Source organism: Fistularia commersonii, chromosome 1 (assembly GCF_037954325.1).
Source record: "Fistularia commersonii isolate RoL2024-O1a breed Wild chromosome 1, RoL_Fcom_v1.0, whole genome shotgun sequence".
NCBI classification, from domain to species: domain Eukaryota; kingdom Metazoa; phylum Chordata; class Actinopteri; order Syngnathiformes; family Fistulariidae; genus Fistularia; species Fistularia commersonii.
Window position 1 is genome coordinate 24,487,072 of NC_141284.1, and position 27,705 is coordinate 24,514,776.

Sequence of the window (27,705 nt, forward strand, 5' to 3'; positions counted from 1 at the left end):
CCATTCGGCGAGTATCCGAGATACGGATAGTCATTCCGGGGGGGCGGGGGGGTCTGCTGGGATTCATACCGAAGCCTGAATCAGGATGGAGATGTTTAAGAAGATGTTACCGGATGTAATGTCGCAGAAAATCACAGCATATGTGAGGGACTATTGCAAGAGGAATGGCCTACTGACATTGTCAGTCTTTGCTGTTGTGACAGGCTGTGTGCTGGGATTTCTCCTCCGCTCTCTCAACCTTTCCACACAGGTATGGATGTATGGATGTATGGATGTATGGATGTATGGATGTATGGATGTATGGATGTATGGATGGATGGATGGATGGATGGATGGATGGACGGACGGACGGACGGACGGATGGATGGATGGATGGATGGATGGTAACATAATATGAGGGCCATTGTGGTTATTGAAAAGGTAGTAAGGTGTTAATTAGGCCTGAAAAAGAATCTAATATCATTATACCATCACTAAGTAAGTCCTTTGCAAAGAATTTATCAACTGTGTTGTTTTGCGTGTGATTGATGTGATTAAATGTGATTAAATGTGATTAATGGCAAGCAAAGCCTTTGTAAATATTAAGCATAAAGGCTCTGGAAGTTTAATGAGCATGACTCTCGCTTCAGATCCAAAAGCAGCAAAAAGACCAATTTATTGTTTATAAAGGTTAAGGCAACAGATAATGAGAAAATAGGTAATAAACTTCAGATTCAAAAGCAGCAAAAAGACCAATTTATTGTTTATAAATGTTAAGGCAACAGATAATGAGAAAATATGTAATAAACTTGATTAATCAATAAATGTAATGCATTAGAGGCTAGACGTGAAGGACGTGAAGGCAGGATATCAAGATTTAATTCCTTGTTGACAATTTGCTAATGCTATTAAAAGCAATCATTAGAAATGTATGAAGTTTTAATTATTATTAAATGTCGATTCATGATTTTGAATTTATTCAAAACTGTAAAATTCATACCACATAATATTGACCATGTTTTGAGTCTTAAAGGGATAATATCATCCAATAACTTGATTTTAACCCTAAAAACTACTACTGTTAACTACTATGATGGGATTGGATTTTGTAACACTGAGCTCCAAAGAGCAGGCCTAAAAGGACACCTCAAATATGCCCGCTGTCCACAACATTACTCTGCTTTTTAATGTTGTCTCTTGCCGCTTAAAGTCTCTTGTAAGCTGGATTAATTCATCAACAACTAATTAACCAAATCAATCACAGGAGAAAAACAAGAGCTTTTCACAATATGCAAATACAGACAACAAAAAGGATGCAAGACTCAGTTATGATTGTGAAGGAAAAACAGCAAATGACAAAGGGACATATTCAGAATCATTATTGTCATACCAAAGATATATTGCCAGAGCTGATTCAAGTAATCACTCTGGCGTTGAGAAACAACAGTGTAATGCATTGATATTTAAAACAGCTGAAATTCAGTCCAATGATAAAGCAGATCTTGCTACTTTACATTAGATATCATTTGTGACAGGGCTGTGCCATTATGTATCCCTTGTAAAAGCTGCCATTCAAAACTCAGCAAAGATGATACTTCATCAGATGATCATTCATAAAGGGGCATATTTGTGGTCAACATCTGAGCAGTTTAAAATAAATGTGGTATTCAAAAAACACAAATATGAGATGAGAAAAAAATACAATACAAAACTGACACATTAGTTTTGATTATATCTTCACTGGAATTCATTACCCATCATGAATGGAGTCCGAATGCAGAATTTTAAAAAGCGCTGGGGAAAAAAAATATTTTAAAGACTTGATTAATAGTAAAATAAAATAAAAATATATTGGTTTTGTTGTTTCTCTTTAACAGGCCAAAATCTACTTCTCCTTTCCCGGGGAGCTGCTGATGAGAATGTTAAAGATGCTGATTCTGCCTCTGATCACCTCCAGGTACAAACTCCCCCCATGGCTCTGCGCACAGGTGGAAAATGACTGTAAAAATCAATGTCTGTTAAAACTGCCATAGTGTTTTCCTGGATCACAGAAAACTTGAGAAAAGACAATGTTTGGCATCACCACTTGCAAAGTTTCAAATATGAATAAAAAAATATAACAAAACAGCATATTGCACTGATCACAGGCTCCATACTGCTTTTTAGACAGTAAAAAAAAAAAGTATCAACATTGCGGCCAGTTGCAGAAATTACATCAGAATTAAGGTGGTACAACAACATCTTGTTGTCAGTTCTTATATCTGCGTTTAAAATGAGAAACATTTATTTCTAAAGCATTAATTCTACCGAATGAAGATTGTTTTTGCAGGTTTTGCATTATATTTTGGTAGATAAAGCACCAGCAGTATCAATAACGTAGGAAATGTTAGGAGGGGGGGGTGGGTGTTATTTTCATTCCTACTTTGTATTTGAGAATAAATAGTTCAAGGGAAAAGACTTTAATGATTTTTAATGATTTTTATAATATAAAATTTGAACAACGGAATTGTGTTACATGCTATATGTTAATGTAATCATATGGCAATTTCTGGAACTAATGTTTGATTATGATTTTTTTTAATTTCATGAATCTATATAAAATAACAAAGTATAACTTTACACAGAAATCAAGACAGCAAACAATCAATTGAGACAATACCTCACCCAGAAATGTTAATATTTTGGGAATACTATGGATTTATTCCCTTCTTGCTAATTTTTGCAGGCTTTAAGATATTAAGATGATCAAAAAAAGAGAGCGCATTTTGAAATAAATGATGGTAACTAAATCTTCCTGGTTCTAACCAATCATGAACCCCCTGATATGTGACACAGTCTTATGTCCGGCCTGTCCGCCATGGACACGAAGGCTAGCGGTCGCCTGGGGGTCTTGACTATCACTTACTACCTGTGGACGACCTTCATCGCCGTCATCGTCGGCATCGTGTTGGTGCTCATCATCCACCCTGGGACCGGCTCCGAGAAGGAGGGCCATCATGCCAGTTCGGGGCCTGTGATGACCTCAGCTGACGCCCTGCTCGACCTCATCAGGTAAACACTCAGATATGCAATCCGGGACAGACCATTCTGACTCCCTCAAGACAAAATAGAATAGATATTTAAAAAAAAAAAAAGCTTTATTCAACCCGTAGACTTTTTTTTTAATCAAGCTGTGATATCAGACGATGCTGCGACATGAAGAGTTCAACCTCTATTCCTATATTCCTGTATAGTGTAAGACAATTGTGGAAGGGAAGCCGTACTTGCATGGCTCTGTATGAAACAGTAAAACAAAAAACAAATCCCTTGACTCTGCACAATATGTCAGATAGCATGGAAAAACATTTTTTAGGTTCCCCATCCCTGACATGTTCCTGTGTTGATTTTCATTGCACAGGATGTCATATCATCTCAATCTGTGATATCCCACCTGCTGTATTTTGTCACTGATGCGCTCCAGAATGCAGCTTTGGGGTGTAAGACCCTCTACCTGTATTGGTCAGTTAAATTCAGCACATATTCAGTTTAGAGCTGCGGGATACTCCCTGCCTCATCTGCAACAGGAAGCTGCTTAACCACAAACCCTTATGGGATCAGCGTGATCCTGAGTGCTGACATAATAGTTTCCACTACAGAGGTTGAGTCAGATATCATGAAACACTCACGAAAGCCAAAGGTATTAGGAATCGAAATCTACAACCTCCAAAAGTAACCGTAAAACAACAAAAAAAAAAAAAAACGATCTATTTCATTTGCTTGCGACAAAATAAATTAAAAGGGAATCATCGAATTCAAAAAACGGCGACATCTTCATGAAAAACGAATTTCCATTTCCTTTGGAAAAAGTTGCAGCGTCACTTCAGCTGAGAATAGTGTCTTAACTGTAATCCGGCACCTTCTTAGAAGGATCTTCCCAAGGGTTACACTGTGTGAATTACTGGCTGCTGTCTGGTGTGTGTGCAGTCGGACTTGTCACAGGCCATTCATGTCTGGGATTCACTAATACCGTCTTCCAAAATTAGATTACTGAGCAAGCGGCTATCACTGTGTGTATGTTAAAGGTTAGGTTTACATGTCAGCCCTGTTACGTGTTCTTACAATTTACCGGGCTGAGTTCAGTATTGCTGACGCACGAACAAATAAATACAGCAAGTGCTTGATGAAGCCCTGTCTCCTTTCACCTTTCACACCTGTGTCCTCTGGTGACTTGTTATCCAAGAATTAGCAAGTGTATGCAAATAAAGACCCTGGAAAAAAAAAACACACACACAGGTTAGCTAAAAAAGGCAAATTCAGAAGAAATCTGTCAATAACATGATTGGATTATTATAAAAAATAAATAATATAATATAATAAAAATATTAAGAACCTGTTTTGTATTTTAGAGATTCAACCTAATTGGCTCTAACATCATTAACATTAGGGTAACATTAGGGTCTGATAATGTTACGCTTCATATGTTTGCTTATGCTGCATGCAAAAGAGGTCAATGGTCGTAAGCTTTCAGTCTTCCTGTTGTTCCGCGTTTGTTTCTAACCCACTCGGATGGGTGGATTGACACTGAGATTTTTTTGTCCAATGTGATTAAAGTGTAGATTTTCCCTGCATTTGTGAAATCACTTATTCTGGGATCAATCAAGTCAAGTCAATCCAGAGGTTATTTATATGGTGCCAAATCACATCAGAGTCATCTGATGACACTCATCAATCTCGAAAATAATTTCCAGAAAACCAACATTCCCCCATAAGCAAGCTCTTGGCAACAGCGGTGAATACATCGATGTGGGCGGCCTAGAAAGCGAGATAGAAAAGTGTGATAGAGGGAGGAATGGCGGTTGGGAAATGCAGGTCTAATACTAATGATAACAGCGGTGTTAACAGTTGTAATAACCGTCATGATAGAAATACAGCTTTAATTTTCATAAAATAAATTACACTTGTGGTTGCCTGGCAAGGCCACTGCAGTGGGTGAAGCCACGCCACCCTGGAATCTGCAAAATCACAGAGCCCAGGGACTTGGGAGACAGTATGAGTTGACTATCATTTATGACTGAGGGCACATAAGTAAAGACATCATGGGAAGAGTGAATGAGGATACCTGATAGCACACGTGCAAAATCCCTGAAAATGGATGTTCAGGTGAATTACAAGTCATATTCTGTCCAGAATTAAAAAAAAAATAATTTCAAAATCATTCACAAATTCAAGCCATATTCATGGAATGTTGTGAATCATAAGAAATTTACATGTTGACCTGCTGGCTATAGAATAATTTAAAAAATAAAAAGCACAGATTTATTTACAGATCTGTAATTGAATATATCCACCAGAGATATATGACACTCTTTGTTTGTCGTTAATAGGAACATGATCCCTTCAAATTTAATTGAAGCTACTTTTCAGCAGGTGAGTTCACAAAGATACAAGTTGTAATTCCAGTTCACAAATTAAACCTTTTAACCTTTAATAATCCTCCTCCATTCGTCTCTTCTCCAAATCCAGTATCGAACAGACCTGATACCCATTGTGCAGAACTCCAACATAAAGGAGTCGCAGGCCAACTATGTGTACGTCATGCCCGACTACCACAACCCCCGTCTGGGACACCCGGTTTTTCTGGAGATCACGCCTGCGCCGGATATCAAGTACAAGATGGTCCCAAGCACCAGCAAGGGCATGAACGTCCTGGGAATCGTCATCTTTTCTGCCACCATGGGTGAGACCATCGCGCCGCCCAGACACAAAAACAGAATCCAGAGCTACAAAACTATTGCTTTACCTGAGGTTATTGAAGTTTAAAATGAATTATTACTAATATTATCAATGGACTTTTTAAATGACCAGTGGAACTCATCCTTTGTGGCACCACTCCTAATGTTTCCATAGTAAACGGGAAAATAAATGTTACTTATATACACAATATAAACATACAGTAAGTGCATAAATATAAATATAAATATAAATATAAATATAAATATGAATATAAATATAAATATAAATATAAATATAAATATAAATATAAATATGTGGCCTTATTGATCGACTGGCGACCAGTCCCGGATCCTGTTGCTCAATGACAGCTGCAATAGGTTCAAGTACCCTCACAACCCAGAGTGCAGGCTTGTCAGTATAAATAATGAAGAAATGAATAAATATCATGTGTTTGCTTGGAAGTGTGTGTGTGTGTGTGTGTGTGTGTGTTCCATCTTTTGAAATGGTGTAGTACCTCCCAGGTCAAAGGTTGAACACGAGATAGAGCCTCATCTTGTTTTGATGGGTCTTAAAATAATTCGGAAGTGTTAAGATAACACTATAATAATATAACATAACACTCTTAGTTTTCTTTAAAATGAATTTGTTATGATGTTGACATCAAATGAACCTTAGAGGTCTGCTTACGTAAAATATTGGACTTGCTTTCTTGCTGCCATCAGTCATGACATTTGCATCGGCGAGAGCTGACTTGAGAACCACTGGCTCTTTGACACGTCATTTCCCAGTCTGATTAATGACATTAATTATAATCCAGGTCCAGAGAGGCAGGCCAGTGTCCTGGTACTGTTCCTGCTGACTCACCAAAAACGATTGTGCGACTCAGCAGAGCAGGGGGCATAAACAGTTTGATCGATGGCGCCTGCTTTTGTACTTAAATAACATATTAAAAAAAGCCAATGTTGGGAAAAAAAGTTCATCGATTTGGTCCAACATCACTCCTTATAACTCCAACTTTGATGAAAATTTCTTTTTTATTAAATAAACAACAGAACTGTTATTTAACTCATCAGATTATTGTGTCTTTATTTCAAACTAAAAATGTTTTATTAAGCAACAGCCATCAGAATATGAAATTATTTTTTATTTAATGGCCTTATAATGTGTGGTTTTCCTAAATTAGATGATTTTTGCTAACAACTTGTCACTACTGTTTTCATAAACATACGTTTAATTTTCTTAGTTAGACACTATTAAAATAACATTGGAATAAGGAATCAATTAGAAATGTGCATTATCAATAGGAAATCCCAATAAATGGGTGGAAATCTGCAATGAAACTGTAACCATTTAGGAAAATGACCATGAAATTGTAAAATGTTCAGAACAGAATAGCCTTTTATTACCCTTGCATTTCTAAAACATAACAAAATTATAAAATGTACATGTTAATTTTGTTGCGTTTATATCCTTTACTGCTCAAGTTGTTGTGTTCAAACAAGCCTCCACGTGACCGTGCTGCATGTTCTCAGGTCTCCTCCTGGGGAAGATGGGGGAACGTGGAGCGCCGCTGGTCAACGTGTGTCAGTGCATCAATGAGTGCGTCATGAAGATCATTAACGCAGCAATGTGGTAAATTTAAACTCTCTCTCTCTCTAACACACACACTTGCAGGTGGGAAAGAAAAGGGCCCTGCCACTGACTTATGTCTAAAATAGGACACCACAGCCATATTCTATCTAAAAATACACATCATCCAACAGCTCAGTGGCGCCTGAAGTGTCCTCTCATTCTCACGGCAGGTGATTACAGCAGGAGGACCAGTCATGGATTAAGCCTGTTGTGAATGGAGTGGGGGTGAGGGGTGGAGGGTTGCGTAAAAGAGATGTGTGCTTATACGCTTACAGGTGGTAAGGAAAGCACCCTGGGTGCATCACACTCCATGTGACTTCTGAACACCTGATCTAATTAGCGTTCCTTCACTCTCCAGCATGATTGTGCAATTTTAGAGGTGTAACATATCTAATATTACAAAATTACATTTGGTGTGTTTGGGTTTTCGGCTTCCACTTGAAGTAGTAACACGTGCGAATCTATAAATGCAAGATAAGATATTGAAGAAGAACCATACGCTCATAAAGAAATGTATTTCATTCTAACTGCAAGATGTGATTCAAATGATGACTGTTGTCTGTCAAAAATCTTGGTTTTGAATATCGTAACACTGTCACAAATAACAGGAAACGTATCAGAAAGTTTCAGAAAAGGGTATTCAAATGTTCTATCACACTCTTGCCTCCCACAGGTATTTCCCCTTTGGCATTGTGTTCCTGGTGGCAGGGAAGATTCTGGACATGCATGACCCGGCCCACCTTGGAGAGAAGCTGGGGATGTACTTCATCACGGTTCTGTCCGGTCTGTTTGTGCACGGCCTCATCCTGCTGCCGCTCTTCTACTTCTTCTTCACACGTAAAAACCCCTTCCCCTTTATCCGGGGGCTACTGCAGGCACTGGTCATCGCTTTGGCCACCTCTTCAAGGTGAGGGGAGACAGTGATTGTGACATTTAACCACCATTAGTAAATGGTCCATTCACAATTTATTTCTAAATATAATGAAGACTTCTGTCTTCGCATGGTTTATTTGATTTTTTTTTTTTTTTTTTTTTTCAAATTTTATGTGGCACTCTTGAAATATATTTAATATTTTGCCAGGTATCAGTTTTTAATGTTTTATAATTGCTATCAGTATTATTTAGACAATGCAGCCTTGGGGGGAGGGGGCACCGGCCAGTGTCTCCCTGAGCCAGTCCCAAGCCCAGATAAATGCAGACAGTTCAGTCAGGAAGGGCATCTGGCGTAAAACTTTTGCCATAGCCAAACATGCAAATCGAATCTAATAATCTCATACAGGATCAGTTGAGGCCCGGGTTAACAACGGACACCATTGGCACCGATAATCTACAGGGTACCAATGTAAATTGGGCTATAGTGGGTCGAAGAAGGAGAGGAGGAAGGCGTGTTCGGAAGCAGAGTGAGAAGAGGAAAGGCAAGAGTCTGGGACTGAGAGTTAGGTCTTTGAATATCGGGACTATGACGGGAAAAGGGAGAGAGTTGGTCGACATGATGCAGAGAAGGAAGCTGGATATACCGTCTGTCCAGAAGACCAGGTGGAAAGGCAGTAAGGCTAGAAGCTTAGGGGCAGCCTTTAAGTTGTACTGTCATGGTACTGACAGGGAGAGAAATGGAGTAGGAGTTATCTTGAAGGAGGAGTTTGTTAGGAATGTTCTGGAGGTGAAAGGAATGTCAGATAGACTTTTGAGTCTGAAACTAGAAATTGAAGGTGTGATGCTCAATGTTGTTAGTGGCTATGCCCTACCGGTTGGATGTGAGTTAGAGGAGAGGGAGTTCTGGAATGAGTCAGATGAAGTGGTGCAGACTTCAATGCATGTTGGTGCAAGCAATAGAGGTGATGAAGAAGTAATGCGCAGATTTGGTATACAGAATAGGAACACTGAGGGACAGGTGGTGGTAGACTTTGCAAAGAAGATGGAAATGGGTGTCGTAAACACCTTTTTCCAGAAAAGACAGGAACGTAGGGTAACTTATAAGAGCGCAAGTAACTTATGGGAGCACGCAAGTAAAGCTGTATGGCAATAAAAAATAAGTATGAAAAAACATTCATCAAAAGCCATTTTGAATACATTTTGTTACTGTTCATAAAGTAACACAATGCATTTCAGAGACTTTCGAAAACACTATCTTCGACGCTAAGCACTAAGCGTACTAATGCTACTTCACTAAACAAGAGTTGTCTTTGTATTCTTTCATGGTGAAACAAAATATAGAGCATCTTTCTTGGTTAAGACTATAATCAAATACAAATGTTTCTTTGGGAATTTTAAACTCTCTCTGTTGGTTAAGTCTTCATGTCTCTTCACCTCTGCCCTCGACCTTCCCCTGCAGCTCGGCTACTTTGCCGATCACCATGAAGTGTCTGCTGGAGAACTGCGGCGTGGACCGGCAGATCGCTCGCTTCGTGCTGCCTGTGGGAGCCACAATCAACATGGATGGGACGGCACTGTATGAGGCGGTGGCGGCAATCTTTATCGCTCAGGTCAACGAGTACGACTTGGACTTTGGTCAGCTGGTCACGATCAGGTACCGACCGATTCCCCTGCATCCTCTTTGAGTAAGTGTTTCGTGATCATTTAACTGGACTGCTTTCCCATCAGTATAACAGCAACCGCTGCAAGCATCGGGGCAGCGGGGATACCGCAAGCAGGCCTGGTTACCATGGTGATTGTCCTGACCTCTGTGGGATTACCACCTGCTGACATCTCCCTCATTGTGGCCATTGACTGGGTTCTGTGAGTTACGCAAAGCCTACAATTTAAGAGAATCTCGCATACCATCGAGAGCAAATGGTAAATTCTGCGTTTATCTGTTTTCACCTCCAGAGACCGATTCAGGACAATGATCAACGTCCTCGGTGATGCCTTGGCCGCTGGAATCATGGCTCACATTTGCAAGAAGGACTTTGAGAGGGCGGCTGCTGCCACCACCGCTGTTAAGACTGCGAGTGCTACAAATCATGGAGGAAACTCTAAACGGGTAAACACATGACGTCAAATGACAGAGGCTATACATACATACACACACCGACATATACAAAAACATACAGTATAAAGGCCTGCAGGTAGGAACCATGTGGTCTTGGTTAAAAAGCTTAAGGTGCGGATTTAAAAACAAGCAAAGGTCATTCTCAGGCTTCTCCTTCCTCCCTCCTTGCAGAGAGATACGGTCATCTCCATAGGCAACCAGAGCGTGGCACTGTCCGACGCGCCCCTGATCGCCCACCGCTGCGACTACGTGTTCGAGGTGGACGGGGACAGCGTCATGGAGAGACCCGTGGCCTGTTACAGCCTCTGCCAAGTGTGAGAAGACAGGATGGGAAGGGGGGACATGGGTGGAGTCGGGGTGACATCGCCGCCTCCAGCACGTTGCCTGATCCTTCGAGGTTAGGATTTTCGTCTGCCATGCCCGTGCTCAACCCTTCGTGAGGTGATGAGCTTTTAACTGTCTCAACTTGGAGAAGGGGAGAGAAACCGTGTGAAGGAGTCCCACCCGTGAACCGGATCACACAGACATGGAGTGTGTGGGAACCACGTGCTGCTAACAATCGTCATGCGCCTCGAGGAAGCTTCAGGTTGAGACTGGAGGACTGCGGCTGCCTTATCAGCGTCTCAGCTCATGCTGAGAACTTGGAAGACTTGAAGGTCACTAGAGAAAAGTAGCCTGTCAAAGTATTCTTCATCACTAGTTACTCTATCTTAGTGCAATAAGTCATATGACGATCAACTTTTTTTATACCTTAAGCTTTGAATATCGTGTTGTTTTATAATAAAAAATAAATAAAAAATTAATGTGCTTTTAAACTGGTGTTATTGACCCCACCCCGGAAACAGTAATTTCATTTATATAACTGAATATTTCTTTGATTGAAATGGGATTAATGCAGGATTTTCTCTGAAGAACTTGGGATTTACAAATGTTTTGGGTTTATTTAATGCAAAGTGTGTGTGATATTTTTTTTTCCCTAGTACTTTGAAAGGAATTCATTCAGGAAAATTAGTTTATTACAAAAGAATTGTAATCTCATGAAGATTAATGGATAAACCCACCTATTTGTCTTACAAGCACCCATGATTTCTCCTTACACTGGGAACCCTGGCCTACGGCTGTTTGACCACCCAATTTAAATAGTGTCTTATGTCCAGCAGAGGGTGCTCATTGATGTTTTATTGTCAGATGAAGCAAAAAGTTGTTGGGTAGAGAAACGTAAGCTGATAATGAAGTCCTCCTAATTATAAATACAAACAACTGAAGAGCTTGTATTAAATACTGATAACTCTAAAACAATCTATGTGCCACAATATTAGGGAGTACCTGCACGCACAGGTCCTTTCAAGACAAGCTTCAGAAGACATTTCATTATTTCACGCTTGAAAAGCCACCACGTCTTTATTTATTTAAAGGATCCAATGTTAGAAGACATTTAATGGACTTTTTAAACTTTATCTGTTCAAAACCAACAAAGAATCCATTATAAACACAATGACCAAACACATCAATAAATATGCGCCACCTCTTGATGTAAAATACACTTCTTCCTTCTCATAAATTAAGGCAGAATGCAGTTTATTCTGCAAATTCCAACAAATCCCTTGCATTTTGATTGGTCAGTAGAAAAAAATTATAAAAAGACAAAAAAAAAAAAGGTAACAGTCCAGGATCACAAGAAACTCCTCCCTGCTTTTAGCAAGTTGTGAAATATTGCACAAAATTGACATTGAACTTAACAAGACCTTTTAAGACGGCGAGCTGAAGCCTGTAGTGGAATGGGCCATTCTCAGGTGATGGGAGCTGGACAAGAACTGGTTTGACTGGAGCCTTAAAACAGTGAGGCAGGTGCTCAACTGGGGAACATTTGCTATTCGGAGCAGTCGGTCAAAATCAATACACTTTTAACCTTGGCCGAAACACCCTGAAGGAAATCGTGTCAGATTGAGTAATAAAAATAAATACAAAATAAAATAAAAAAAAACAACAGTACTCCTTGCTATAAAAGGAATACTTCCTGAATTGAAACTAATCAAATGTTAAAACGAAATTCCCACTAGGCACCGATCAGATGGTTGTGGGTTCAAAAGCGGTGGGTTTCATCCCCTTGCAGCTTCCAAGTGTCAGGACACGGCTGCTGCAGAACAAATCACAACTAACCCTGACTGCTCAAATGTTTCTACTTCAGAACCTCTTTAAGTTAATCAGCGAGGACTCTAGAAGAACGTCACTTTTCAACAGATGTCATGAAGGAAATCTGGTATCAAAAAAGAATTGACTTCAAAAATAGTTTCTATTTGTAATTTAGATTTTTATCAGGGATCCAAAACTTGAAAAACAAAACTTTCATGCCACCTTCAATGAGCTCAGGTTAATCTTGTTTTGCCTAACATCAGTTGATATGTATATACATTTGTACACACACACACACACACACGCGCGCACACACGCATACACACACACACACACACTATCTATTTTTTCCCTTCAAACATCTTAAAGCCTCTCAAATCCTTTAAGTGTCAGTTGCTTTAACTTTGTCTCATCACAAATGCAGATTTACTATTGTTTAGTAAAAATAACTCCAAACCAAATAAGACGAAAAGAAACAAACGAAACAAAATGTTCAGCGAAAAGAAATTAAATTTAATAGATTTGAGTTCAAAATGAAACAACCAAAAGAAAAAGAAAGAAAACAAAGCAAATCTAATTTAAATCATTAACAAAGGCCATTAGTTTCAATCAAAATTGTGATACACTCGAAAAGAGGTTGTAACTTACATTGTAACTAATAAAAATATTCAAGGGAAAAAATATCAAAAAGTCAAAAGAAAACAAATAAACCCCCCCCAAAAAAGAAAAGAAAAACGGAGCCCTCTGAGGCAGTGATGATGCTCTCAGTGAACCTTGGATATCAATCTTAGTACCGCTCAAAAATTAAGAAAATAAAGAGAACGGTGCAATTTTACCAAATCAAAATCTGCTCACAAACCGCTTACGGTCATAAAAGTCAATCTGTTTGCTTTTGGTCCATCTAATTATCCTACTCCTCAACTGGACTTGTTTTCAACAAGACTCCTCTGAAAAAAACACTGGATAATAAAAAAGACACTTTACATGTGGAACACATCACAAGAGCATTTCCCTCCAGGGTTTGTCACAATGAAACTGTTAAATCTGACAGGGAGGTGAGCAGAACGCGTAGATTAACATCACAGACTGATCCTCGTGGCGACCCAAAACAGATTGTATGAAAGTGCTTTTGCTCTCAGATTGACTGGAGACAGTGAGTGGTATTGTTGGTCTGCGTGGCCGCTGGATTATAATTTAAGGCATCTATTTCTACATATGACAAAGATCCAGGACGGTCACACGGATTTTCCAAAAGGAAACCACTGCCTCAGAGCAAAATGTTGTCTGCCATCTTTAGACTTAATATATTTACACACATCTTCAGCCAGTGAAATGTTGAGACTTGGGAGAACAATTTCCAGAATTTACCCTCTCATTCGTTTTCTGTGGCAGCAAAGGCCTGCCCCATGTATCTAATCACCACTGTTAAACATGCAACACATATGGTCTTTAAAAAAATGTTTGTTTCAATTCTTATTCTTGGGAATACGTTGGGATTTTTTTGGCCCTCTCCATCCTCTCCCTAGAAAATTCTAACTACAGTGTCCTCAAGCCCAAAGCATGAGTTTTAAGTTCACGAAACAAACGAAAAATAACCAAATAAAAAGAAAAAAAAAAAAAAAAAAGAAAAAACAGGAGATGAGCCACAACGAATTGTTCCTAGACACTGTTCAACAAGGTGCAGAAAAGTCAACATCATTACACTTTAACTCTGAAAACACGAAAACCCCACCAGACTTTCCGGACATGAACTTCTGCTCTGGCGCAGGTTATTTCCCTCTCTTCACTACACCTGATTGTCTGTCTCTCTACTTGTGGCCTTTGCTGGTCTTAAAGGACACTTGCAATATCTTGTCTCCCAGTCGGTAGCCATTGAGACTGGCGATTGCCATGGCCGCCTCCTCGTAGTTTGTCATGGTAACAAAGCCAAAACCCTTGCACTTGTTGGTGTTGAAGTCTCGGATCACCTTGACGTTGGTGACCGCGCCAAAGGGGCCAAACATTTGCCACAGGATGCTCTCATCAGCATCTTGGCCAAGGTTGTAGATGAAGATGCACCAGCCAGAGGAGGAATTCCCCGGGACGCCCACACTTCCCATGCCTCCCATGTGATCAACACCCATGGGAGAGAACCTAAGGATAAAAATCATAAAGAGCCAGGGATATTAAGATTCGTCATGCATAGGAATGCCTTCAACAGAGGATAACAGCTTGCCTCGCAGCACTGATGACACACATTCATATAGCTTAGAAAAAGAACAATATAGCTGAGGAAATTCCCATTCAGATAGGACTTTCTTCAGTATGGTTACATTATAGTTTCTGTTTTGAAGCAGGAAAACAATGCAACCACTTTTCAAAACAATCATATTAACTGAGTGTTCCCTCACACCTTCAGGCATCTGTATAAATAGGTAAGATATATATTACACTCACTTCCCGTGTGCAAACAGGAAGTGAATAAGATTTCACACAGACTAACAGCTGCCAGCAAAGAAAAATCCTTCGATGATGAAAAATTGACATCTAAACAAAACCAGCTGTGAACACCACAGGGGCGATGTCATCACTTAAGATTCGCACATGTGCGAGAGTATGCTTTTCAAATGAAAAGTACGGTTTGTAAACTCACCTGAACCGTTGTGCCTGGTGGTGCAGAGGACCCGCAAAGCGCCTCGACTGGTTGTGGTAGAGCTGAGAGATGATCTGTGTGTTCTTCACCTGGTTTGGGTTGGCAGCAAACTTCACTGTGATTGGCTCTGCGGCGCCAGGAGGTTTTTGGCCATTTAGGTTTTTGACAGCTTCTTCTGCTTCAGCCCGCTTGTCAAAACGGATAAATGCCACCCCACGGGACACACCTGAGTAAGAGATAAAAGCTCGGCTGACTAGTTCAGGTTGCACAACTGCATTGCAGGACAATATTACCCAGATAAAAGAGTGGAAATTTGGAAAAAGCAAGGAAGTCATTCACCTGTCGTACCTGTAGCCTGATCAACAAGTACACGAGAATTAATGATGCGCCCATAGCGTGAAAACATGTCCTCCACATCCTTCTGGGTCATGGACTTGGGGAGGCCACTAATATACAGGTTGGCATCCTTTATTGTATCGGAGCTGGGTCGTGCGTAGGACACCTAGCAACAGGGAGCAATAACCGCCGGCTTAAACTCCCCTACTACACACATGCAACACAAAGTGACAAGAAACTGCACCTTCACATTTAAAGACTTGTGCACTGACTGTTCTTTACACATTTTTACAAATGCGTATATTTACAGGCCTCTTTTTAAAGTGCTTTGATTCAAAATAATCAAAACCTGCACATAAGTTTCTCTTTAGAGGGGAATAGGCTCTATTGGAAATCATTAAAATAAAACAAACAAAACCCTTAGCTGATCTTATGATTAAAAAAACTGACACCTCCGTGGGATTTCATATTAAGTCCTCAATCTGTGCAACAATGAGTCACAAGTATGAAAGGAAACTATAAAAGGAAATAAAATGATCAAAAAAAAGCTACAGAATTACATGAAATATGTTGACTCCAACAAGATGCGTCAAATACGTAAAACTAAGTCAAACTCAAAAGACATGTCAAATAGGGCAGCAAGTGGGCTGTAAAAGCAGTATCACTTCCTCGGGCTGACATGTACTAGCTAGTTAGCGGACATCACAGGAGCCACAGGAGAGTTATATGATATGACATCTTTGGTTTGAGAATTGTAGAACACCTTATTGCACGTTACCTTGATAGTTTTGGACTGTAGCCTTAGTCCATTCAGTGTACTGATAGCTCTGTCTGCATCACTAGGGTTAAGATAGTTAACAAATCCGTACCCTAAACTGTGGCCTAGAGAAAAAAAAAGGAAAACAATAAAATAAAACAAAAAAACGTTGTATAGTTCAAAAAAGTCTGCAAACAAATATTTAAAAACAAAAACAAATCTCAACATTGCATGCTAGTCTAAAACAAACAAGAAACAGTTTAACAGGGGTCAATTAAATAAAGCTAGGCTATGGTGTTAAAAAACTTGCAACTCTCAATAAAATTGGAATAATTTCAAAACAAAAATCACATTAAAAGATTACTAAAAGCCAAAATAGGCGGTTGCTGTATATATTGCCAAATAAAAAAATAAACAAATAGTTAAAAAGGCCAAACAATAATAGGACTGAGGTTCATTTTCACTAGAGCCCAACCGATACTGAAATCTTATGTGGATAAATAGTTGGACTGTTTTCACGTTTTGTCAGCAAAATGTTTAATGTATTTTTATGTAAAATGTCCCCATTAGTGATCAATTCATCACACCTTTAAGATTCACAGTTCATGGCATTTATGTGTTTTCATGATTGACTCAGCTAACAAGCAAATTACAATCAAGGTGATGTTTAAATCAAAAACTAATATTTAAAATTGTAAAGGCAGCAACAGTCTCCTGGTAATTAGATGAGAAAACCATTGAATTTGGTTGTTTAATAAAATTACACCAGCAACTATACATCACAGCCTACATTCAACCAAATTCCAAAATCTACACAAACTTGTTTCCAGCTGGGGGCCTCCTGGCACTGTCAATACAAACTGATCAGATATTTCACATGTAATATATTGAGATGACTTTTTTCCATATCAGATAAAAGCATATTCCAATACTAATATATATGAGAAACGATGATAAATTTGACAAGAGTATATCGATCGGGCTCTAAAAGTAAGTCATTCCTGAAGTAGAGCAGCCACTGATAAGACTGGTTTGAGTCTGAAACATTTATTTCTTGCCATTACAAAAGCTGTGTCAAGTCACGGCTTGGTATGTCACTCGCCATTGCTCCAGAGTGCTGCATACCTGCAACCTTGTCGCGAATCAGCTTGGCCGATTCCACCTCCCCGATGCTGCTGAAGAGACTCCGCAGCTCCTCCTGCGTCATACTCTGGGGCAGGTAGTTCACAATCAGGTTGGTCTTGGCGTCCTTTCCTTCCTCCCCTCCCATGTGGTCTTCGTAACCGTTCGACATGTCATACACCTCCTGCAGGTCGGCCAGGTAAGCCGAAAGCACATAGCAAGATAAGCACACAGCGTATGCGCATCTCAAAGGAGATATTTCCTGTGAATGGCTGACTAGTCCGTTATTTGACCAACAACATTAAACTGATTGTATTCAGCTTTTCAAATGCAACAAATTTGATCAATCACTTTCATATACAAAAATAAACTCCATATTTAAATGTTGTACAACTGAAACAAGAGAGGCCTCTGGTACACAAATCCCTAAATGCAAGTCACAATATTATTTACGGTAAAAGATTTGTGGTAACAGACAATAAGATGTGATATAAAAGTAAGTGTCCTAAAATTACCAAGAAATTGAAAATAGCAGTCAACATGAACGTTCAATGTTACATTTAAATATGAAAATTATGCGTGGGGTGATGTTAAAGTCTTAAGTAGATGTTCAATTTAAAGCAAGATTTGTTTCTGTTTAAAAAATATAATATATACTTCAAATGCTGTAGTGTTTCAACAAACTATTGGGTCTTCTGATCTTTTGGAATTGTAACTCGGGATTTTGTGTGAGTATAGCTATGGTTCCAGTTTCAGAAAAACCTCTTACCAAAAGGGCTAAGGGTCACTTTGCTTTTGTATGTACAAAGGGTTAAATCTGTCAGGCCACCCAACAGTTTCTATATTACACAGGCATGAGGCTAGAATTAAGCAACAATTCAGCCTTGGTGTAGTAGCTTGGACAAGACCAGCCTCCATATAGAGGTCTGTGGAATATTTTACGACCAAAATGGGAATAAGACAATCAACGGCAGCATAAAGGTTCATCTTATGGAACCAGATAATGAAAACCACACAGTGTTTCATGTAAAAATATTGACAATTACAGTTCAAGTATATTGACAATTGTAACAAATACAAGATGCTGGCATTGTTGTTTTTAAAAAGGATTCACTGTAGGTTTAGCAGTGTCTCATCTGGCTGATACGGGGGCAGGTCTAAGAGGAAGACAGGCTGGTGGTCAATATGACAGAGGTCCATTCATGCAACAGAGGGGTAGCAATTGTGTATTCTGGTGGGCAAGAAGCGCTGCCCAAGAGGATGAATGAAAGGGCTGTGTTGAAAGTGCCAGACATGGGCAAAGTTGGTGGGAAGTGGCATGTGCCTGTTTTGTTGATTTCTGGTGCTGTCACCTTGATTTTAAGGAGCATTGATGGTTCACATTTAACAACTCACAACATTCCCTCATACTGTTCAGCACTTTGTGACCATCATACTTGTATTTAAGTACAATTTCTTTCAACAAATGTAGAATTAGTTTGAATGTCAAAATCAATTTTGAATCGTTAACATCCATTTGAGGAGGTCACACACTATTTAAAAAGGGACTGGATCCAATACTCACTTTCAAGTACTTAATGTGTCCTCGACGAACTGCCATGAAGACACTTCACTGCTCCTGAGGCTGGGTAGGGTGCAACAAAAATAAAGTGACAATGGTGCCAAGAGAATTATTGACTGGTCTGAACTGACTGATTATATTAAAACGGCTGAAAATCAACTTCATCAAAACTACATAAAATCAAGGAAGCACTGAATGGACAAACATCATATGACACAGAAGAGTTGTCTGCTGAATGCTGTGGGGATTTCACTGCGTAACTTTTGGGTCCAGTTAGAGGTGACAAAAATCTTAGGACATGTCAACACTGTGTTGTCAAGAGCAGTATTTAGGACAGCCCCATGACAATGTGGTTCTGACTTCATCACATGGTCGCAAATCAAAATAGGGGGTTTAAAGCATATCCTGTATCATCATAATTATTACTTTTAAAGGACTAATATAATTTGATATTTGAATATCTAAGGTAAACCAGGTGACAGTGTAAGATACCCCTACACTTTTGTACTACTATACTTGTCCTTTACAATTAAAGCTGAGGATGCATGCCAGCATGTCATCGTTTCGTGAAGCATGCGCGTGCAAACAGTCAGCATTTTATGGCATAAATCACATGCGATAGTTCTGCACCAATTCGTAATTTATGCACAGAAGCGGAAGACAGTGGACATATCTGCAATTGCATTCCAGAAACGTGGAAAGTGAATTCAGGATGAGGCTTGTTTTCAATCAATGGCTCATCTTCATGCAGACAGAAAGGCTTTCTACGTTGTGAAAAGCTAACTCAGGTTACAACGAGTGGCATTGCCAGAAGATTTGCATAGCACGCTGGACCACCAGTGATGACACACAACAACAATATTGCCGATACCACTGGTTGTGACATATGAAAGGGAAAACGAAGAGCCTATTATACGTGCATTTGGGATCTTGGTTTCTGATAATTCGCGGGTTTGATCTGCAACTAGGAAACGTGCTGAGGCCTGACAGGCATGAGCACAGAGCTAACATTAGCTTTACACCATGTACGGTTGAAAGGGTAAACAAACGTTCAACCAAGCTTGCCAAACCCAAAACAAAATAATGGCCTTTAAATCAGTGGAATGTTACAATGACAAATTTCTCTCGCATGAGCAGATAGTCTTGCAGTTACTTACCGGCTTGGTAATCTGAGGCATTGAGCCCCCAGTTTGAGGATCGTTGTTTGAATGCGTTTTTGTCCCCGCGCCGAAACACCAGCGGCCTGCTATGCTAGCTAGGCCGCTGAAGCTAGCATTAGCATGCTAAAGAGGGCCGCAGCATGTCAGCCATTCGCACTTTGATACCATCGAAGTATCACGCTACCGACGGACGCTAGACGCTTAGTTTTGCATTTATCGGCATCTCAAGTCTTACCAGCTTTTGGGGGTGATAGGCGTTTCTCTGCTTTTCTCTTGCTTTTTCTCTCGTGGCGATGCACACTTTCCTACAGGTCGGTTTCGCACGCAGTGAAGGAGAAGAGAACGCCAACGAAGGAGTCCTCTGACGAAAAGCCACCACGCCCACCCCGGTGGGCCCGCCCCTGCGGACAGAGTGAATCAAACAAAAATTAATTTTATGTATTACTATTCTTTAAAAAAAACGGCCCGAAACGAAGAGATTCTTATCAGGTTTTGAGTATTTGAGGGGCACACACGTAAATTCGACTATGACGACACGCTCAGCCATCCCTTTTGTGACGCCACAGTTTCAATTTTCACTGTCGAAGGAGTGTTTTGCTCTTCTCAAACACGCACAAAAAATCGGAGTTGTTTCATGAACGTTTTATTTGTGCTTTCCTCAAAACTGCTATCCACACTAGAGGAGATTATGCTTTGTAATGTATCGAATCAGATGGTGTGAATACGCTGACGTTGCCGTGGCCTGCTAGAAGGCTTTGATGTCGCCAACTCAAAATCTGATTGGTTGAAGCAATAGCGTCATCAACACTTTTTTTTTTGTGTACAGAACTGATTGTGCAGCCCCTCTGGTCAGATTTCTTTGACTTTGACCCTGCCTGACAACAGATGATGGCTGAAATGTGATTGGTTCAATGCTTTAATATGAGAATGTCAGTCGGGAAGCGGCACAACTAGGGGAAAAGCTATGGAGGGATGTGAACAGACTATTTGGAATAATCTAATAAGGATTCATGGACAAAATATAATTAACATCTGTGATTCTGATATTTTTATTGGCCAGCAGAGAAGGCTTTCCAGGCCCACCGCTGGTTTACACTACGATCAATTTCTCATCAATACACAATTTCTCATCAACACATATCTAAATACACTGTGGACAGCAAAATAAGATTTTCACTGTACAGGGAAACACATTTGTACACTGTGCATGTGACAATAAACACTCTTGAATCTTTACTTTTGTTAATTTAGAATATGGTTAAAAAATAACGTCAACCTTTTTTTCTTTTTTTAAACTACAAGTGTCGATGCCATTTCTTTCAGATTTTGTGTGGCAACTTTTAGGTAATATCTTCTTTGTTGTATCAAAATGTAAAAGCTTTGATTTGCTGGGGGAAACAGCTGAGAACAGTGAGAGTAAGTTTTAATCTGCGGTAAGAAATGTGTCTAGAATTTGACAGCTTTAATGATTCAATTAAAATAAAGCTTTTTTTTTACTCATTCTTGCATTTTAAAACCTCGGATTTTTGCAATGAAAATATATTTATTAACTAAATTGTCTCTTTAATGATAAAAAAACACTTTTAAACCCTTTTGCACAAGACATCCAACATTTTTAAAAACCATTGATTTAAAGTGTACACCATGACAAAGCAAAAACAAGTACATCTGAGAGTTTCATCTTGACAGAACAAAGAAGAACAGCAAATAGATTTATTTGAGAATTGCTGTCCTGTCAATTTGCCTCAGAGAATATCAAGAAAATGCAATAAATCACGAAAAATACAGAATAGTACTTTCCATACAACAAAAACAAGCTTGCAGTGGATGAAACAAACACCACAAAACACTACAAACACTACAAAACATCACTAAGGATCCAGGACTTATTGACCTGCAGGCAATACAAAATTCTCTGCAGCCTTTGGACCATAAATTAAAAAATCATATCAAAATATCATGCACAGAAAATACAAATTACCAGTCACTGTGTACTTTTACAACATTTGAGCAAAGGATACACTGCACAGTAGTATTTGTCAGTATCTGATATTTTGCCTTCATATTCTGAGGGGAGTTGAACTCTCATGAGGTGACCCATCATTGCGATCGAAACAGCCTGAATAATAAATGCAAAAATAAGAGAGGAAAATGTGAGTTATTTCAGACTTGGAAAGAATTGCACAATACTTTCTTTAGCTTAGCAGAGGACTCTTCACTTCTTGTAGACCATGGAACGTTTCCAGCATATAACCCCTAAACCAGCAGTTAAATACTGAAAGCCCCTCACAGTTGATTGGAAATATAGAAAAAGTCAATATCGAATTAGAATAAATGCTCCCCACTGATATATCTAGTGTAAAGCTTTGAAACTGTAATTTGGGAAAGCACTTTAGACTGGATTACATTCACCCATTCATCCATTCACACACACACTGGTGGTGCCACAGCTGCCATTCAAGGTTCTAACCAGACCCTCTGGGGAATCTGGGGGGTTCAGTTTGTTTCCCCGGGACAGGAAGAGCCGGGATTTCAAACTGTCAACCTTCCAATTGAGATGGGAGAACAATTTTATTGATCCCAAAGGAAATTGTTGTGCATTTCCTTCGAGATAAAGAAAGTTGTTCTCTCATCTCAACTGGAAGGTTGACAGTTGCAATTGGCAGGACCGATGCTCTACCATCAGAGCCATTTTTTTTGGATGACAACCAAAGAAGAGCCCAGCAACCAACCACTCCAAACACACACACACACACACACACACACACACACACACACACACACACACACTAAGTGTGAGAAACCCTGATAAAGTTCAGGCTCTCCAGCCTGCCATTGCACATCAAATATTAACCAAAGTGTTAAAATGTAATAAAAATCTGTCCCTCTGTCCCACCTGCAAAGCAAAAACCAGAAGTGAGCTCCAGATGACAAAGTCCAACAACGAGTGAAGGGTTGACTCAAGCTTCAACTTGCAACCCTGAAGGTGAAAAAGCAAGACGGACAACTATATGATGGTGAGGGAAGGAGAGGCAGTCACCTAGCTGACTGTATATACTTGCAGGTACTTGTATGTGAACCTGTGGGTAAAGTAGCTGCGGCTGATCAATGGTGCCCTTGCAGGGAGTCATAGTAGAGTTGCAGCACGTGCGTGGAACCCTGTGACCTCCAGTCTGATTAAACCAAGCGGTTTTTCGCCAGTCCCTGTAGTTGTAGATCCCACAGCACTGCAACTGGCAACAGTGATATGGTTGTGACATATTAGAATTTTGTGAACAGTTCTCAGATCTCGTTTTTTAGGGAAGAATAAGTTTCTAAGGGAAGTAGTGGTCTTCACTCAGTGATCACTATTCATGCCCTCTGCTGTCATATTTCACTGCTGTGACATTTGTCTCTTTCACTTTCTACATACCACTGATGCCATATAACTTCACTGCTGCACCACCTCCAAACTGTCTGTCTTTACACTGTAAAGCTTTTATGCTTGGTTGTCTCAGTTATCTGAAACCACTGAGCCACAGTTTCATTGGTGTTGCAAAGTATGGGAAGCTCTGCCACCCACCTGAAATCTAGCTTTCATTTTGATCAGTTTCAGCCACTCCACATTTGTCAATGCAATATGGAGAAAAAAATTTAAATCATTTCATACTCAGTAAAATAAATTTACAAAAAATTTAATAGGAGTGCTTTACATAGTTCCAGGCATTTTAAGCATTGGATTCAATTCAATTAAATCCAAAGTGTTTATTGTAATGTACATAGTAATAAAACCTGTTTCCCTTTACAGTGAAAATCGTACTTCCCAGACTGTATGATGGGATGTTAGTAGCATTGAAGGATATAATACAAAAAAAAAAAAGAATGAGCACATGAAACGGCAGTGAATGACAGATGTAAAGGAAATATTCAGCGTGCGGTTGTCAAAAGTTTAATATATATATATATATATATATAATTTTATAAAATTTGATATAATTTTTAAAATTGTATACAGTTCCTTGAAAATTGTCCTGCCTCTTCATAACAAGTAATTTTGAGCTAATATGACACACACACCGTTTTTTGTGCATCATCCACGGCCACGGAGTTGAGGTCCTCGCTGCGGCCTGTGTATTCACGGAAAAGTTCGCTGAGAGGAGTTAATTCGGACTCCAGCTGAAAGGAAAAATGAAAAAAAAAAAGATAACAACAAACTAAAATCAAGCTTAATGCTGAATGTTTATCATGACAGCACATGAAATCACCACACAATCACTCTTAGTACCTTTGAAGAGTAGAAATAGGCCAATGCACAAGCTGTGCTCTCCAGACAAAACACCACAACCAGCAGATACACAAACTGCAACAATAGAATACAACTGAAACATTTAGAATGGTGACTCAGTTACACACACTCACACAAACACACACACACACACACACATGCAACTTACCAACCCCTGCTTGCAGGGGACAGGCCTGTGGGCAGAGGATGAACCGAGCCTGGCACTGACCAATAGGAGTACAGCACTGGCAAGCAGCAGGAAACCCAGGAGCATAATATAATTGTGGGAGAAAAATAAAGCCCTCTTTCTGTACATGAGGAGGAAGTAGAATCCAGTCATGCCCAACACTAAGCCCACCACCTGGACACAGAAACACTTTCATTCATCCCTGAAAAAAACACACAGCTTGAGAGCTTTTGAGGCTGAAAATCACAACCATGAGGCTTCAAACTATCAGAGATGGTCTATTTGCTATTTCTACTTCTTCTTCTCCTTTTGGGTTTTACCTTCAGGGGTAGCCACAGCGAATCGACCTTCTCCATCTAACCCTATTCTCTGGATCTTCCTCTCTCACACCAACTACCTTCATATCTTCTCCAAGTATGTCCGACTATCGTTTAGATATAAAGGGAACTTTATCTAAATCTGAACAGAGTGTTCTCAACAAAACTACACACAATGACATACGATGAGGTTCATGGTTAGTGAGGCACTGACTTCCATGAGGCAGGAGAACTGCGTGCTCTTCGCCGCCGTTTTATGATCGCTCAGCACAGGAAACTCGTAAAACACATACAGTTGTTGACCAAAAAACAATGTACATTGGAAATATACAAAAACTGGTGAAGTTAAATGAAAAATACCTTCATAGTGCAAGCCACTGATAAATATAACCATTTAATTCTTTTTTTCATTTTACATTTTTTTCTTTTCAAGATTGGCAATTGAGGCAGGGCCTCTCCTGCCTCCCCTGATGCACATCACTGATTACACATATATATATGTATTCATTTTTTATTTCGTCTGCACTTTTCTGAAAGTACAGTTTTAGTTCCATGTCTTGTGACATGGAGATCAAGTAAATAGAAGCTGACTGCCACTTACAAAGAGAGAGAGGTAAACAGCAGAAAACGTGTCCTCTTCAGATGTCCAAAGGTTTTCAGTGATACACAAACTGGTAGTTTTGTTTAACTGTCTAACTTTTGTCATTTCTGCATAATGACAGGGTAACCTCAAGTGTGAAAGGGATTTTCTCATTTCCATGGGTGTGTTGTGGCCAAAAAGCTGGGAAAGGAAATCAAGACACTCACCCACAGCAGCAGACAGAAAACAACCAGGATGTTTGCAAGCGCTGTTCTCGTTCGGACATTCATTTTCACGGAGAGAGAGCACAATAGGCAGTCCAAGGGAAGAAACTTCGAAAGTGGAAGCCGGAAATCAACTTCCCCTGGTTTGATATGAAAGTGACCCAAAACGCGGAAACGTTGATTTACATGATGAGTGTCACTATGGGATGGGCTCATTCACCCATCGGAATGAACCCACAGCTCGTGAGCATAGGTGAGGGTGGGAACGTAGCTTCACCTTTTGGCTCAACTCCCTCTTCAGCACAACAGACCATCGCTGCAGACGCCAGTCGATCTTCCGCTCCATCCTTCACTCACTCGTGAACAAGACCCTGACTTGGGGCAGGACCTCTTCTACGACCCGGAGTGGGCATTCCACCCGTTTCCGGTTGAGCACCGTGGTCTCGGATTTGGAGGTGCTGATCCTAATCCCGGCCGATTCACACTCGGCTGCGAACCGTTCTGGAGATCATGGCCTGATGAAGCCAACAGAACCACATCATCTGCAAAAAGCAGAGACTCGATCCTGCGGCCATCAAACCGGATCCCCTCAATGTCCTGGCTGCCCTGTCCATAAATGCCATTACATAAAATCGTATGTGAAATTAACATTTTTAATTGAGTAAAGCTGTAAGATAACCGCGGTGGAGTATAAAATTATGGAGGCATATCTTCTTTTACTTCCGTCTTTTCCCTTCAGGGGGCGCCACAGCTAATCAAACCTCTCCATCGTACCCGATTCTTTGGATCCTCCTCTCTCACACAAACTACCTTCATATCCTCACTCACTATGTCCATAAATATTCTTTTTGGTCTTCTTCTAGACCTCCAATTCCAGCATTCATCTACCAATATATTCACTACCTCTGTACATGACTGAACCATCTCAGTCTGACTTCTCTGACCTTCTCTCCAAAACATGTGCTGTCCCTCTGATGGACTCATTCCTGATCTTATCCATCCCCGTCACTCCCAAAGAGAACCTCAACATCTTCATCTCTGCCTCCTGTCTTTTCGTCATTGTCACTGTTTCTAGACCATACGGCATGGCTGGTCTCACAACTGTCTTAAGACAAGATAAACTTTATTGATCCCCATTTGGGAAATTCCTTTGTCACAGCTGCGTAAAAGTTATAATATTGAATATTATTGTATAATATTGAATATAATATTGAAAAAAAAACACAAATAAATACAGCTGACAAAAACAACATCAGGGATGACAATGGGCAACATCAAGGAACAGTGACGGTGATAAACAGCTAGAACTAAACAATAATATATAAAGAGTGACCAAAAAAACACCTGCTCTTTCATTCTGGCTGATAGTCTTCTATCACATAGTACCCCAGACACTTTTCTTCACCCATTCCAACCTGCTTGAACCTGTTTCTTTACCTCTTTTCCACACTCTCTGTTGCTATGAACTGTTGAACCAAGTACCCGAAATCCTCCAACTTCTTGATCTCCACTCCCTGTAGCCTCACTGTTCCACTCTGGTTTCTCTCATTCATATAAATATAGTCTGTCTTGCTGCGACTAATTTTCATTCCTCTCCTTTCCTACATCTCTCTAAATTTTCTTCAGCCTGTTCTCAGCTTTCACTACAGATCACAATGTCATCTGCAAACATCATGGTTCATGGAGATTCCTGTCTAACTTCATCTGTCAGCCTGTCCATCACCGCTGCAAACAAGAAGGGGCTCATCTAATGATCATAATTCAAATTCTTCTGATGCATTTTCATTTGAATCATTATCATTATATGCTTCAATATTTTGATAGGTTTGCATATTTTCGCATTTGATTGTCGACTCTGGATGATCCTTCCTCTGCCGGCAGAAACCCTGCTGAAAGATAAATAGCGACAGGGTGTCCCCTGTTGGCAGTCCGGCTCCACAACAAGCACATTGTAACATACTAGCTGTTTTATTGAACGCCAGTACTTGCTTAAAGAATTTTATAAAAGAAGGCTGTTTAATTTTTTTCCTGCCTACCACTTGTTTCCTCCACAGTTGAGAAATACTTCCCTCTTGTGATGAAGAGATTGTAAGACTCATTAATGTCCCAGCTTTCTGATA

The 27,705-nt window shown here is 39.9% G+C and overlaps 3 protein-coding genes across 6 annotated transcripts; 1 reads left to right on the forward strand and 2 right to left on the reverse strand.

Moving 5' to 3' along the window:
• Positions 1-14,077, forward strand: slc1a8b (solute carrier family 1 member 8b). Its single transcript, XM_086156159.1, has 11 exons — positions 1-250; positions 1,857-1,936; positions 2,815-3,030; positions 5,343-5,385; positions 5,482-5,695; positions 7,224-7,323; positions 7,997-8,230; positions 9,656-9,850; positions 9,925-10,059; positions 10,150-10,303; positions 10,484-14,077. The coding sequence occupies exons 1-11, from the start codon at positions 86-88 to the stop codon at positions 10,628-10,630; spliced, it is 1,683 nt and encodes a 560-aa protein (XP_086012285.1). The 5' UTR covers positions 1-85; the 3' UTR covers positions 10,631-14,077.
• On the reverse strand, positions 11,689-20,375 carry elavl1a (ELAV like RNA binding protein 1a). Of its 4 annotated transcripts, none has more exons than XM_086156190.1 (7): positions 20,249-20,375; positions 18,857-18,916; positions 17,296-17,476; positions 16,192-16,295; positions 15,426-15,579; positions 15,078-15,303; positions 11,689-14,578 (listed from the first exon to the last, which is right to left on the reverse strand). In XM_086156190.1, exons 2-7 carry the CDS (start codon positions 18,890-18,892, stop codon positions 14,254-14,256), a joined length of 1,026 nt encoding a protein of 341 aa, XP_086012316.1. In that variant the 5' UTR covers positions 18,893-18,916; positions 20,249-20,375; the 3' UTR covers positions 11,689-14,253. The 4 variants fall into 4 exon arrangements, with proteins under 4 accessions (XP_086012316.1, XP_086012308.1, XP_086012303.1 ...); XM_086156182.1 differs by having other exon boundaries at positions 15,417-15,579; XM_086156177.1 differs by having other exon boundaries at positions 17,296-17,487; positions 18,856-18,916.
• LOC147237932 (tetraspanin-3-like) lies at positions 18,902-25,636 on the reverse strand. Its single transcript, XM_086147208.1, has 10 exons — positions 25,589-25,636; positions 24,447-24,638; positions 24,278-24,352; positions 24,070-24,168; positions 23,094-23,246; positions 22,910-22,993; positions 22,035-22,132; positions 20,249-20,414; positions 20,011-20,136; positions 18,902-18,916 (listed from the first exon to the last, which is right to left on the reverse strand). Exons 2-10 carry the CDS (start codon positions 24,615-24,617, stop codon positions 18,902-18,904), a joined length of 987 nt encoding a protein of 328 aa, XP_086003334.1. The 5' UTR covers positions 24,618-24,638; positions 25,589-25,636.
• Between the last annotated feature and the right edge of the window lie 2,069 nt (positions 25,637-27,705).